The sequence below is a fragment of the Anolis carolinensis genome, unplaced genomic scaffold (assembly GCF_035594765.1).
Source record: "Anolis carolinensis isolate JA03-04 unplaced genomic scaffold, rAnoCar3.1.pri scaffold_13, whole genome shotgun sequence".
Classification (NCBI taxonomy): Eukaryota; Metazoa; Chordata; class Lepidosauria; order Squamata; family Dactyloidae; genus Anolis; species Anolis carolinensis.
In genome coordinates this window covers 17,533,529-17,547,479 of record NW_026943824.1, presented here as the reverse complement: position 1 = coordinate 17,547,479, position 13,951 = coordinate 17,533,529, and the positions used below count along the sequence as shown (strand labels likewise).

The window sequence follows — 13,951 nt, the reverse complement described above, 5'->3', positions numbered from 1 at the left end:
GCTGTGCCCGGCTACGCGTTGCTGTGGCGAAGTATGGTGGTATGGGAAATAGTCAAGATAATCCAGTTCAAAGCAGATAAAATAAGATTATAAATGGGTTATATAGCTGTGTGGAAGGGCCTTGAGTCTACACTGCCATATAATCCAGTTAAAATCAGATAATTTGTATCTTATAGGCAGTGTGGAAGAGGCCTAAGTGAGGCCTAACTCTGCCTGTCCCCTGGGCTGAGTGGGTTGCTAGGAGACCAAGTGGGCGGAGCTTAGCCTTCTAACTGGCAGCAATTGGATAAAAACAAGTATTCCTCTCCCTCTAATTAGGACTTTATTTTTCTTTTCTTTTTGTTGTATGAACGTAGAGGCATGGATGAGGGGTTGTGCTGCCAAGTTTAGTGTTTCTGGGATGTGTAGTTTTGTTGTTTTGTCCTAGGCCGAAATTTCATTACCCTTTTATATGTATAGATATTGCAAGCTATGGCCTCCCGGTTCTGTTGCCTTGGCCTTGACCCTATTATAAGCCGCGGGAGGCTTTTTCAGCTCAAAAAAAGGGGATGAAAAACTTGGCTTATCTTTGAGTATATATGGTACATAACTTCCCCCATATCTGGTATTGTGATCAACTCATAGCTTTGCGGGATGAAGCTTACTTTGGTAGAAATAGTATGGACATAGAGATCTATATCTATGGACATAGAGATGAAAACCAAGGATGATTGACCCAGGTGAAAAATCAACTGCCCTTTACCAGAAAGACTTGTACATCCCAGCAGGAAATTTAGTGTCCTGAAGTATGAATGCTTCGTAACATGATGGAACCAGTGCCTTCAATGGTAGAGGTTATTTTTGGAGCAATTTTCTATTGTGGTGAAAACGGTTGGTGAATTGACCTTGCTGTGGCCTGATTCAGAAGGAAGGCCTTTGATTTCTGCCTCATTAGGGCCAGCCGGAAAGGAAAGTACAAAGTTTTTGTGAAGGCCACTTATTTGCAGATCTCTCCAAAAATATGAAGCAGCCTTTCATGCGCTATTCTAATGATCTCTGGTTTTTGCTTTCTTGGCAATTAGCTGAAACTGAGAAGTACAGCTCCCGGATCACATTTGGATGTGAATGCTAATTTTCTATTGCTCCCTGTGCAATCTAGATGGGCTTTCTAGCAGTGCTAGCTGGTCAGTTTTGGTGTCACAGTAATTATAATCAGTAAGAATTTTCTGATTTATCCCCCCATAAAACACCAGAGTTCTAGTATTTCATGATGAGTGGCATGTATATAAAGGGAGATCTTCGAAATGAACTAGTTACCTGCAGTACTCCAATCACTTCACCAGAATCTCTGTTGGTACAGAACAGGCCAAGATTGTCTCACTGTAATATCTTCCCCAGATTTATTTATTTACAAAATTTATATCCCGCCCTTCTCACCCCGAAGGGGACTCAGGGCGGCTTACAAGTTATATGTACATACAATATATTACATTATTAGCATAGCACAATATAAGCATTATATATTACTATATTGTACTATATTTATTTATTTATTTATTTATTTATTTGTGACATTTATATCCCACCCTTCTCACCTCGAAGGGGACTCAGGGTGGTTTACAAGTATATATACATATAATATATTATATTATACGACTATATTGCAATGGGCTCAGGCTGTGGCGCAGGCTGGAGAGTAGCTGCAATGAATCACTGCAATGAATCACTCTGACCAGGAGGTCATGAGTTCGAGGCCCGCTCGGAGCCTATGTTTGTTTGTCTTTGTTCTATGTTAAAAGGCATTGAATGTTTGCCTATATGTGTAATGTGATCCGCCCTGAGTCCCCTTCGGGGTGAGAAGGGCGGAATATAAATGCTGTAAATAAATAAATAAATAAATAAATAAATAAATATTATTAGTAATATTGCATGTAATAAGGTAAGGTAAGGGTCGCCAAAATGCTGCATTTAAACCCTGTTTAACCCTGTTTAAAAGGGTTCAGCCATAGACTTGGAGATGTTGACGGATAAGTCCTGGCAGTAGAGATGGAAAACTCTTTGGGCCTCAGATTGATAGCACCTACAATTCCCATCATCTCCACTTAGAATGAATGTGAAAGCTAAAATCCAAAATAGATGGAAGTCTAGAAGTTTTCAACACAGCAGGAAAGTAATTGTCATAAATTGAGGCAGAAGAGTCCTCTGACTCGGGTATTTCTCTCAAAAATTTAGATGCTTCTCTGAGCCTGAACTTCATGTGTTCCTTTTCCATCTGCATAATCTGGGTACTCTAAAAAGCAGTATAGAGTGCCTACACACGTCAGAAAAAAAATTGGTGGATCATTATTAGTTGAGATCTGAAATAAATGACTTTTATCACCATATAATAGTAGCAAATGAAACCTTTTCTGCTAGTGAGAAAATGTTTCATTAGTTCTGAAGTGGTAGGAGGATAGCAGTCCAGTCCATTGGAAGAGTGCCTTCCGATTCTTATTCATAGATCGTGTTGAATGCCTTGCGGTGCTTTACAGCCTGAACTGGATTTGTCATGGAATAGCTTAAGGGGAGAAAGAAGTGCATTAACTTCTCCCACTTTAATTTCGTTAGCATTAAAATCCAGAATTCTGATATTTTACAGCATGCAAGTGTCAGAGGATAGGGACAGAAAAGTTCTTGAGATTATATAGCAAAATAACATCCAGCAGGTTTTTGAGGGGTTCTCTTAAAATCTTGCATTAAAACAGAGTCGAAGGGCTGTCCAGTCCAGTCTACTGCTAGTTCTTCATTAGACAAGGTTTAGCAGGAAGTTGACCAGAAGACAACACTCCCAATTTTTTTCCCCCAAGATCAGGATAAGTAAAGGTTTCCCCTGCCGTCAAGTCGTGTCCAACTCTGAGGGGGAAATTCATATATAAAATTAATGTATATAGATAGATACAAATATTTAGGCACATAGGGATTGCAAAGTCTTGTAGGGGGAGATGCCTATATATCTGTAGCAGAGATTAACAAATATTTCAGGGGGAAATGCTTATATATATAATGGGTATATATATATTCTTCTTCCTGACTTGCAAGAGCTTCTCTCCCTTTTCAAAACATTCCCTTGGTTAAGAGCGAGGGAGGTTTTGAAAAAGAAAACACTGATAAGGGAGGGTAAGATGAGAGATAAATAGATCCTATATTGCAAGCAACGGCTTGACCTTGACCCGATTATAAGCTGCGGGAGGCTTTTTCAGCTCATAAAAAAGGCTGAAAAACTCGACTTATCTTCGAGTATATACGGTACATGCTTTTAAAGTCTTTGGGAATACAAAAAACAAATTCATTTCAGCCATATAGGAAGGAATACTGCCGGATAGCAGAGCACTTCCTCCTCAATATCCAATAAAGCACCTTCCTCTTCAGAAAGTATATTTTTAAATATGACACTAGCTGTTCCCGGCCACGCGTTGCTGTGGCAAAGTGGTGGTGGTATTGGTTAAAAATTGTTGTGTAATTTTTATTTGACGTTATTTGTATTTTTTAATTAATTTTATTGTAACTTATCTTTTTATTTATTATATTTTATTATTTTCTTGTATTATTTTTTAGTTATTTTCTGTTATTATAGTATTTTATTGTATTAATCTTTTAGTGTTTTAAATTATTTTTTAGTGTTTTTTATTATTTTTTATTGGGTTGCAAGGAGACCAAGTTGGCGGAGCTTAGCCTTCTAACTGGCAGCAATTGGATAAAAGCAATTATTCCTCTCTCTCTAATTAGGGCTTTATTTTTCTTTTCTTTTTGTTGTATCAACCTAGAGGCATGGATGATGGGTTGTGTTGTCAAATTTCGAGGTTGGGGGGCCTGTAGTTTTGTTGTTTTGTCGGTCGCCGTGATGCCATCACTCTTTTATATATATAGATGTGAGATCTCCTCGTCTTAGTCTAGGACCAGTTATCCATAGGACACCTGCTGCTAGTATGAATATAAGTGACTGTTGATAGCAGCCTGTTCTTTAATGGAGAAGCAGGGAGCCAGTTGTGCTGGCAGTTTCCTTCTACTGAGTCACAGGGTGACCATGAAGCGGAGCATCACCTATGTTGAAAGCAAATGTGTCAACATGTCTAGCAATTTTGTCAAGGAGCAAGGAGGTTAGAATCCTTATACAATACAAAATTGTGTTTTGGGGTTTGAGTGTTTCTTATACCCCTTGGCAATGGAAACAAACAGGGTAGGTATCAAAGAGCCCACTGTGAGTCACTTATAAATAAGTGCTTTCCAACAGCCTAGCTGTGCATTGTTGTTGTGTTTGGGCTCTTTATAAAGAGTGACATCTGCAGAAGTCTTTGTGACATCTTCTCCGCTATAGAACCCTGAATTAGTTGAGGAGGATAACTGTGAGCTATCTTGATGTGCTTTGTTCTTATAGCGTGAGGTCTTCGATTCGGCAGAAAAAAATGGGTAGAATATTCTTCAAAATGGAAGGCATTACGTGGAAAGGGATCATTTCATTTTGGAAACAGTATTTTGCATTTAATCAGATCTATATATATAAAAGAGTGATGGAATCCTGGCGACGGCCAAAACAACAAAACTAAACACCTCACAACCTCGAAAATTGACAACACAACCCATCATTCACTCCTCTAGGTTGATACAACAAAAAGAAAAGAAAAATAAAGTCCTAATTAGAGGGAGAGGAATAATTGTTTGTATCCAATTGCTGCCAGTTAGAAGGCTAAGCTCCGCGCACTTGGTCTCCTAGCAACCCACTCACCCAGGGGACAGGCAGAGTTAGGCCTCACTTAGGCCTCTTCCACACTGCCTATAAAATACAAATTATCAGATTTTAACTGGATTAGATGGCAGTGTAGACTCAAGGCCCTTCCACACAGCTATATAACCCATTTATAATCTTATATTATCTGCTTTAAATGGATTATCTGGACTCCATACCCTTACCCTTTACCTTAACTACCACCAATTCCTCAATACTTTATTTCCCATACCACCATACTTCGCCACAGCAACACGTGGCCGGGCACAGCTAGTGTTGCTAAAGTTTTTCAATGAATATCTCACTGAGTCTCAATCCATTCAACCTAGTTTTGGCAGCTACAAAAACAAAACAAAGTTTCAGGAAGAGAACAACTGCTTTCAAATTAAGGAATTAATTAAACAGGAAATAACACTTTCAAACCATATTGTTATGGATCAGGAAAAGTTCAAAATCGTAATTCAAGAGGGACTTAAACACAGCAATACTTAATGTGAGTCACCTTTGGCCACCACTTTCCTCTTTTGGGCATTCAAAAAGACCAGAAATGGCACTACGGTGGAGAAAATAGCAGAAGTACCCTGTTTCCCCAAAAATAAGATATCCCAGAAAATAAGACCTAGTAGAGGTTTTGCTGAATTGCTAAATATAAGGCCTCCCCCGAAAGTAAGACCTAGTAAAGTTTTTGTTTGGAAGCATGCAGGATCGGTAAATGTACATACCATAGATGGTTGTACATGGAAATAAAAGTAGTAACAAGAAATAATAATAATAATAATAATAATAATAATAATAATAATAACAATAAGAAAATTGCACAGACAGACTACAATACAAGAAAATAATAAAATATAATAAAAAGATAAGTTACAATAAAATTAATTAAAAAATATAGACTAGCTGGGCCCAGCCGCGCGTTGCTGTGGCAAAGTGGTGTTGGTGTTGGTTAAAAGTTGTTGTGGAATTTTTATTTGACGTTATTTGTATTTTTTTAATTAATTTTATTGTAACTTATCTTTTTATTTATTATATTTTATTATTTTGTTGTATAATTTTTAGTTATTTTGTTATAGTATTTTATTGTATTAATTTTTTAGTGTTTTTAATTATTTTTATTGTATTATTTGTATTTATTTTATTTTTTATTCTTTTATTAACACTGGGCTGAGTGGGTTGCTAGGAGACCAAGTGGGCGGAGCTTAGCCTTCTAAGTGGCAGCAATTGGATAAAAACAATTATTGCTCTCCCTCTAAGTAGGACTTTATTTTTCTTTTCTTTTTGTTGTATCAACCTAGAGGCGTGGATGATGGGTTGTGTTGTCAAATTTCGAGGTTGGTGGGGCCTGTATTTTTGTTATAGAGTGTAATTAATGCTGGGCACATTCCACATTCCTCATATATGTATGCGTTGCATCTTTAGATTTCCTTTTCACCTCTGTGTAGGTCAGCAGCTAAAGGACCTTTGTCTTGGATCATTAGACACTAGACACTAGCAAGTTCAGTGATATCTGACCTGGAGGCCTCATCTTCCAGTATTATCTCTTGTTTTCTTTTTTGGATTTTGATATCATAAGAGTTTTTGAGGCACAAAGCATTCAAGACTGGGTTACCATTGCTGCCTTATTTGTAGTAATAACTCCTTTATACTTCTCCCAGGACACTCTCATCTTTCACCAGAAAAAAGATGGTTCATTTTTTAAAAATAAAATGTACGGTATTTCCATTGACTCATGGATAAGTCGACCCAGGTTTCATAGAATTCTAGAGTTGGAAGAGACCTGGTGCAGTGCAACCCCATTCTGCCAAGAAGCAGGAAAATTGCATTCAAAGCACACCCGACAGATGGTCATCCAGCCTCTGTTTCAAAGCCTCCTCTTCATGCAGGCCATAATCCCATTGGCTTTTTTAGCTGCTGCATCACATTGTTGGCTCATGTTTAAGTTGTTCCCGACAAGAACTCCAAGAACTTTTTCAAACATACTGTTGTCAAGCCAGGCGTCAATTTTGAGGGTCAATTTTTCATTAAAATTTCTAGACTTGTACACAAGTATGTATTATAATCACAGAAGTAAAAACCATGTTGCTTCTTTATTCAAGTATGTTTGAATTGGGCCGGGCTGTGGCGCAGCTGGCTAGTAACCAGCTGCAATAAATCACTACTGACCAAGAGGTCATGAGTTCAAAACCCGGGTCAGGTTAAGCCCCTGACCATTAAATAGCCCGGCTTGCTGTTGACCTATGCAGCCCCGAAAGACAGTTACATCTGTCAAGTAGGGAAATTTAGATACGTTTTATGCGGGAGGCTAATTTAACTAATTTACAACACCATAAAACTGCCAGCAAAACACGAGGAAAGGAATGAGGAAGTACAGCTACTAGTGGACAGTGAAGCAACAGCTCCCCCTGTGGCTGGAATCGTGAAACTGGAAAAATGTTAAATGCCTCTGTGTCTGTCTATACTGTGTGTTGTTTGTCTTTTGGCATTGAATGTTTACCATATATGTGTTCATTGTAATCCGCCCTGAGTTCCCTTCGGGGTGAGAAGGGCGGAATATAAATACTGCAAATAAATAAATGAATATGTTTTTATTGACTTATTTTATTTGATCTATTTTACTATGACTGTTATGTTTGGGCTTGGCCCATGTAAGCCGCCCCGAGTCCCTTCGGGGAGATGGTGGTGGGGTATAAGAGTAAAATTATTTATTATTATTATTATTATTATTAATAATAATAATAATAATAATAATAATAATACGTGAGAGACATTTTGGATTTTTCACTTCAGACTTTCACACATGGAATCTTCTCCTATGTAAGATCATTTCTTTGCTTAGAATATAATTTCGCATTAACCATTCTTTCTAACGTCATCTCTAGGAAACTGTCTGTTTTCTAACTGCTTTTTAAAATTCTAACTTGGTTCATCAGTATTAATTTATTCTCTTCTGTAATTTCTAATGAGTAGTTGTTGCACATCATGATGGCTTTAAAGCTCTTGGGTCCTGGTAAATGCTAAACATCATCTAGCTTAATAGACTGGGAAAGCGTTTATTTTCTCTTAATTAATGCTCATATATAGTTATTTAATTGTCACCACCTGATATCTGTTCCCAGGCTCTCTCCCCTGGGTCTGAACCTGCGAGTTAATCCTTATGTTCTGATGCTTCCTTCATCACCATATATTCTATCTAAACAACAAGGGAGTCTCAGAGCACCTTAAAGAATATGTTTTATTCAATGTAAGCTTTCATGCATGGAAGCCCATTTCATCAGCTACATCCGATGAACTGAGCTGCATTTCTTTGAAAGCATATGCCAAATAAAACTTCTTCGTCATTAAAATCCGACGCACATACTTTTTCCTTCAGCAAACTAACAGTGGCCATATCTTAGAAATGTCATAGAATGTGGCTCACTAAAAATAAAGCTGTTGCATTATAAGACTGAGAGTGCATAGGTGTATATTACATGGAAATTGTTCTGTTGTCTGGTGGAGACTGAACAGAGAGAAGGCAACTAGCTCCAGACACTGAAATGATTTCCATGGCTAAGCAAGGAGTTGAACTTAGGTCTTTCCAATCCAAATTCAATATATATGCATTCCTGAACATGAGGATAAGCATACGGTTGTTCCATTTATTCTTGTATTTTTTAAGCTTGCTGGGCGGATTGCCAGAGGTTCAGTCCTTCCCAGCCCTATCTTGATCCTATACCTTCTCTCTCCAGATTATTTAGTGCTTTCTTTCAATAATACGGCTGTCAGGTGTTTTGAGCATACATCTATATATATATAAAAGAGTAATGAAATTTCGGCCTAGGACAAAACAACAAAACTACACATCCCAGAAACACAAAACTTGGCAGCACAACCCCTCATCCATGCCTCTACGTTCATACAACAAAAAGAAAAATAAAGTCCTAATTAGAGGGAGAGGAAGAATTGTTTTTATCCAATTGCTGCCAGTTAGAAGGCTAAGCTCCGCCCACTTGGTCTCCTAGCAACCCACTCAGCCCAGGGGACAGGCAGAGTTAGGCCTCACTTAGGCCTCTTCCACAGATTATCTTATTTTAACTGGATTATATGGCAGTGTAGACTCAAGGCCCTTCCACACAGCTATATAACCCATTTATAATGGACTTAATGTAAGGTAAAACCTTTACCCTTTACCTTAACTACCACCAATTCCTCAATAGTTTATTTCCCATACCACCAGACTTCTCCACAGCAACGCGTGGCCGGGCACAGCTAGTTCCTTTCTAAGTGTTTGCAGACCACTTCCCTGACGATCTTTTCCAGAATCTTGCCTGGTACACTTATCCAAAGTTCTGCCAGCCTGTTCAAGTTGGATAAGTATTCTAGTAAATACTCTACTGCATTTGCAATTGCGCCTTGAGTATTTCACTCTTGAAAAAGTCCCATCCATCCTTAACACCCTTGTCTTTTAGTATTGGCGTCCATGGAATCCTGCTCAGTATTTCTTTCTTTTTTTCGGAAGTCAGCTCTCCTAAAGTCCAGAATGTGGGTTTGACTTGTCTTAGTTTCGGCCTTCCTTTGTATCACAAACTACTGGCCTTTAAGAATCCGACCACTTTGACTGCATTGATCAGGTCCTCGGCGTTGGTTAGGATGAGATCGAGAGTAGCTGATCCTCTTGTTGCCTTCTTGTAATGTTTTTCCTTCTTATAATGTTTTTTAAGAAGTCTTAGTTAGTCTCTGGGTGAAATTATACTGTGGCCAGAATTCAAATTCCAATTTCCTTCCTCTTACAAATCTCTTTCTGGTGATGCCTGAGGCACAAAAGCCTTTAAGGTCTATATGTGCAAGCTGCTTCAGGCATTGGTGATGAATAATGAGCTTCAGCCATTGACAAATAACAAGGAAGTTGAGGCTCATGTACTCAAATCAAGATACCTGGACTATTGGAAAGAGGCATTTTGGAGTCCTCTCTTCCCCATCATTGATCTACATCAAGACAACAGATCTTGGTCTTTACACAAACGTTGAAAGAAAGAAAACAATCCAGGTCCCTAATGACTGCCATTCTGAGTCTTGAGAATTATCTGCTCTCAATCCTGTGAAAGGAAACATTCATAGCTTAGGTTTTGACATCATGGGCTTTAATAGATCTTGAAACTTACTCTAATCATGAGGGCCAAGTATGTGTATGTTCAAAACTACAAATCGGGATGTGACACTTTTTAAAAATGCTTAATTGCTGGTCTACTTATCTGTCTACTTCATCATCATCATCGTCATGTGATGTATTTTCGGATGATGCGTCACACAGTCCTAAACACTTGGGAAGTGTTCGACTTGTGATTTTTTGATATGAAATCCAGCATATACATCTCATTTGCTGTGTCATACTTTGTCTTTGTGTCAATAATAATAATAATAGTAATAACTAGCTGTGCCCGGCCACTGTGGCACAGTGGCAAAGTATGGTGGTATATATTATAGTAGAATCTCACTTATCCAACATTCGCTTATCCAATGTTCTGGATTATCCAATGCAGTCTGCCTTTTAGTAGTCAATGTTTTTGTAGTCAGTGTTTTAAATTCATTGTGATATTTTGGTGGTAAATTTGTAATACAGTAATTACTACGTAGTATTACGGTGCATGGAACTACTTTTTCTGTCAAATTTGTTGTATAACAAGTGAGACTCTACTGTATATTGATAATCTTTTATTATCTGCTTAGAACTGGATTATATGAGGCCCCTTCTTCACAGCTGTATAAAATGCACACTGAAGTGGATTATAGGGTAGTGTGGACTCAAGATAATCCAGTGCAAAGCAGATAATATAAGATTCTAAATGGGTTATATAGCTGTGTGGAAGGGCCTTGAGTCTACACTGCCATATAATCCAGTGCAAATTAGATAATCTGTTGAAGAAGCCTAAGTGAGGCCTAACTGTGCCTGTCCCCTGGGCTGAGTTGGTTGCTAGGAAACCAAGTGGGCAAAGATTAGCCCTCTAAACTGGCAGCAATTGGATAAAAACAGTTATTACTTTCCCTCTAATTAGGACTTTATTTTTCTTTTCTTTTTGTTTTATCAACCTAGAGGCGTGGATGATGGGTTGTGTTGTCAAATTTCGAGGTTGGAGGGGCCTGTATTTTTGTTGTTTTGTTGGTCGCCGTGATGCCATCACTCATTTATATATATAGATAACAACAACAACTTAATAAAATACAGGTAAAGCAGCATCAATAATAAAATAAAACACATTAGATTAGATGATACAATCCACAATACAATCACTGTAAAAACCAATTAGATGATGACGTAGAAGGACCACCATTTAAGAAAAGTGAAGTAGTTAAAGAGAGAGCACATTCTAAGGATTATTTCTGAGTTTGATTTATTAAAATACAGTAGAGTTTCACTAATCCAACACTCACTTATCCAACGTTCTGGATTATCCAACGCATTTTAGTAGTCAATGTTTCCAATACATTGTGATATTTTGGTGCTAAATTCATAAATACAGTAACTACTACATAGCATTACTGCCTATTGAACTACTTTTTCTGTCAAATTTGTTGTATAACATGATGTTTTGGTGCTTAATTTGTAAAATCATAACCTAATTTAATGTTTAATAGGCTTTTCCTTAATCTCTCCTTATTATCCAACATATTCGCTTATCCAACATTCTGCCAGCCCGTTTATGTTGGATAAGTGAGACTCTACTGTACATCTCGTTTGCTGTGTCATACTTTGTCTTTGTGTCAATAATAATAATAATAATACAGTAGAGTCCCACTTATCCAACACTCGCTTATCCAACGTTCTGGATTATCCAACGCATTTTTGTAGTCAATGTTTTCAATAAATTGTGATATTTTGGTGCTAAATTCGTAAATACAGTAATTACTACATAGCATTACTGCGTATTGAACTACTTTTTCTGTCAAATTTGTTGTATAACATGATGTTTTGGTGCTTAATTTGTAAAATCATAACCTAATTTGATGTTTAATAGGTTTTTCCTTAATGTCTCCTTATTATCCAACATATTCGCTTATCCAACATTCTGCCAGCCCGTTTATGTTGGATAAGTGAGACTCTACTGTACATCTCGTTTGCTGTGTCATACTTTGTGTCAATAATAATAATAATAGTAATAATAACAACAACAACTTAATAAAATACAGGTAAAAACAGCATCAATAATAAAATAAAACACATTAGATTAGATGATACAATCCACAATACAATCACTGTAAAAACCAATGAGATGATGATGTAGAAGGACCACCATTTAAGAAAAGTGAAGTACAGTAGAGTCTCACTTATCCAACATAAACAGGCTGGCATAATGTTGGATAAGCGAATATGTTGGATAATAAGGAGACATTAAGGAAAAGCCTATTAAACATCAAATTAGGTTATGATTTTACAAATTAAGCACCAAAACATCACGTTATACAACAAATTTGACAGAAAAAGTAGTCCAATACACAGTAATGCTATGTAGTAATTATTGTATTTACGAATTTAGCACCAAAATATCAAGATTTTTTTAAAAACGTTGACTACAAAAATGCGTTGGATAATCCAGAACGTTGGATAAGTGAGTGTTGGATAAGTGAGACTCTACTGTAGTTAAAGAGCACATTCTAAGGATTATTTCTGAGTTTGATTTATTAAAATATTCCCATCCGAACCCAAGTAACAAAGGTGGAGGCATTACTCTTCATTCATACGTGGGCATATACAGTACATTTCTGCATCTGCAACCAAAGCAAGGCCTAAAGAAATGTGTGGCATTTTGTATATATTACTCATCCCCTCTCATCCTTTCCTCACTTTGTTTCTCTCTCACCTTTCTCAGTTTTTTTTCCTCCTTTTGTCAACTGTTAGCATGCAAGTGGTTATGATTGCTTCTATTTCATGCAGTCTTGTAATTTCAATGGCACTTGAGTGTGTTTGTGAGACGTCAAGAAACATTTGCTTGGCCATCGTGGGAAGAGTATGTTGGAATTGACGGGCCTTGATCTGATCTAGCAGGGCTCTTTCTGTGTTCTCGTTCATTGCTTTCTCACATATGTGTGCTTAGTTGGCACCCTCAAAAAGTCTGAGGCCTGAAAACGTTTAACACAATCTTTTGCTAACCTTTTTAATGGGCTCCCATTCTGTGAAGGTTCTTAAATCAGGCTGCATAAATATTAGATTACCTTCCATTTGTTATTCAAATTCCTTTGTCAGAGCAGCCCCGGCTCCTTGTGATTCAGCTGGTATTAATGAAAGACTCAGCCTTTGACTGCTGCTTTTGCGGTTTTGTCTTTCAGGAAATGAGAACAGAAGCAATTGCCAGACCTCTGGAGATAAATGAGACTGAAAAAGTGATGAGAGTTGCCATCAAAGACATTTTGGTGAGTATGGGGTTTTTTTTATATACTAGCTGTGCCCGGCCACGCGTTGCTGTGGCGAAGTATGGTGGTATGGGAAATAAAGTATTAAGGAATTGGTGGTAGTTAAGGTAAGGGGTAAAGGTGTAGAGTCCAGATAGTCCAGTTAAAGCAGATAATATAAGATTATAAATGGGTTATATAGCTGTGTGGAAGGGCCTTGAGTCTACACTGCCATCTAATTCAGTTAAAATCTGATAATCTGTATTTTATAGGCAGTGTGGAAGAGGCCTAAGTGAGGCCTAACTCTGCCTGTCCCCTGGGTGAGTGGGTTGCTAGGAGACCAAGTGGGCAGAGCTTAGCCTTCTAACTGGCAGCAATTGGATAAAAGCAATTCTTCCTCTCCCTCTAAGTAGGACTTTATTTTTCTTTTCTTTTTGTTGTATCAACCTAGAGGCGTGGATGATGGGTTGTGTTGTCAATTTTCGAGGTTGTGGGGTGTTTAGTTTTGTTGTTTTGGCGGTTGCCAGGATTGCATCACTCTTTTATATATATAGATGTGTGTGTAGTTGAGAATGGGTTTCCTCATTCAGTATTCAAGGTTTTTTATATTCCTTTTTTCCCCAAATGCAGTCACCTTAGACTAGAATTTCTGATAAATATGCTCTCATTCCAGTGTTTCCTTGTTTTTGTGTATTGCATATTCCTGGTGGAAACCAGAGCTTTAGCAAAGCTTGGATGAGCATTTAATTTAGAGGTGTTTCCGAACTGATGGGTCACAGCCATGCTTCTACTATCAATTGTCGGCTTAATAATAATAATAATAATAATAATAATAATAAAGAGAAG

General features: G+C 37.6%; 1 protein-coding gene across 2 annotated transcripts in view; it reads left to right on the top strand.

Moving 5' to 3' along the window:
• Positions 1 to 13,951, top strand: part of cluap1 (clusterin associated protein 1) — a 79,738-nt gene that overhangs the window by 24,354 nt on the left and 41,433 nt on the right. For both annotated transcript variants that reach the window (XM_062964284.1, XM_062964285.1), the window contains exon 6: positions 13,043 to 13,126. In XM_062964284.1, the coding sequence (XP_062820354.1) occupies positions 13,043 to 13,126 (84 nt within the window). The remainder of the gene's footprint in view (positions 1 to 13,042; positions 13,127 to 13,951) is intronic.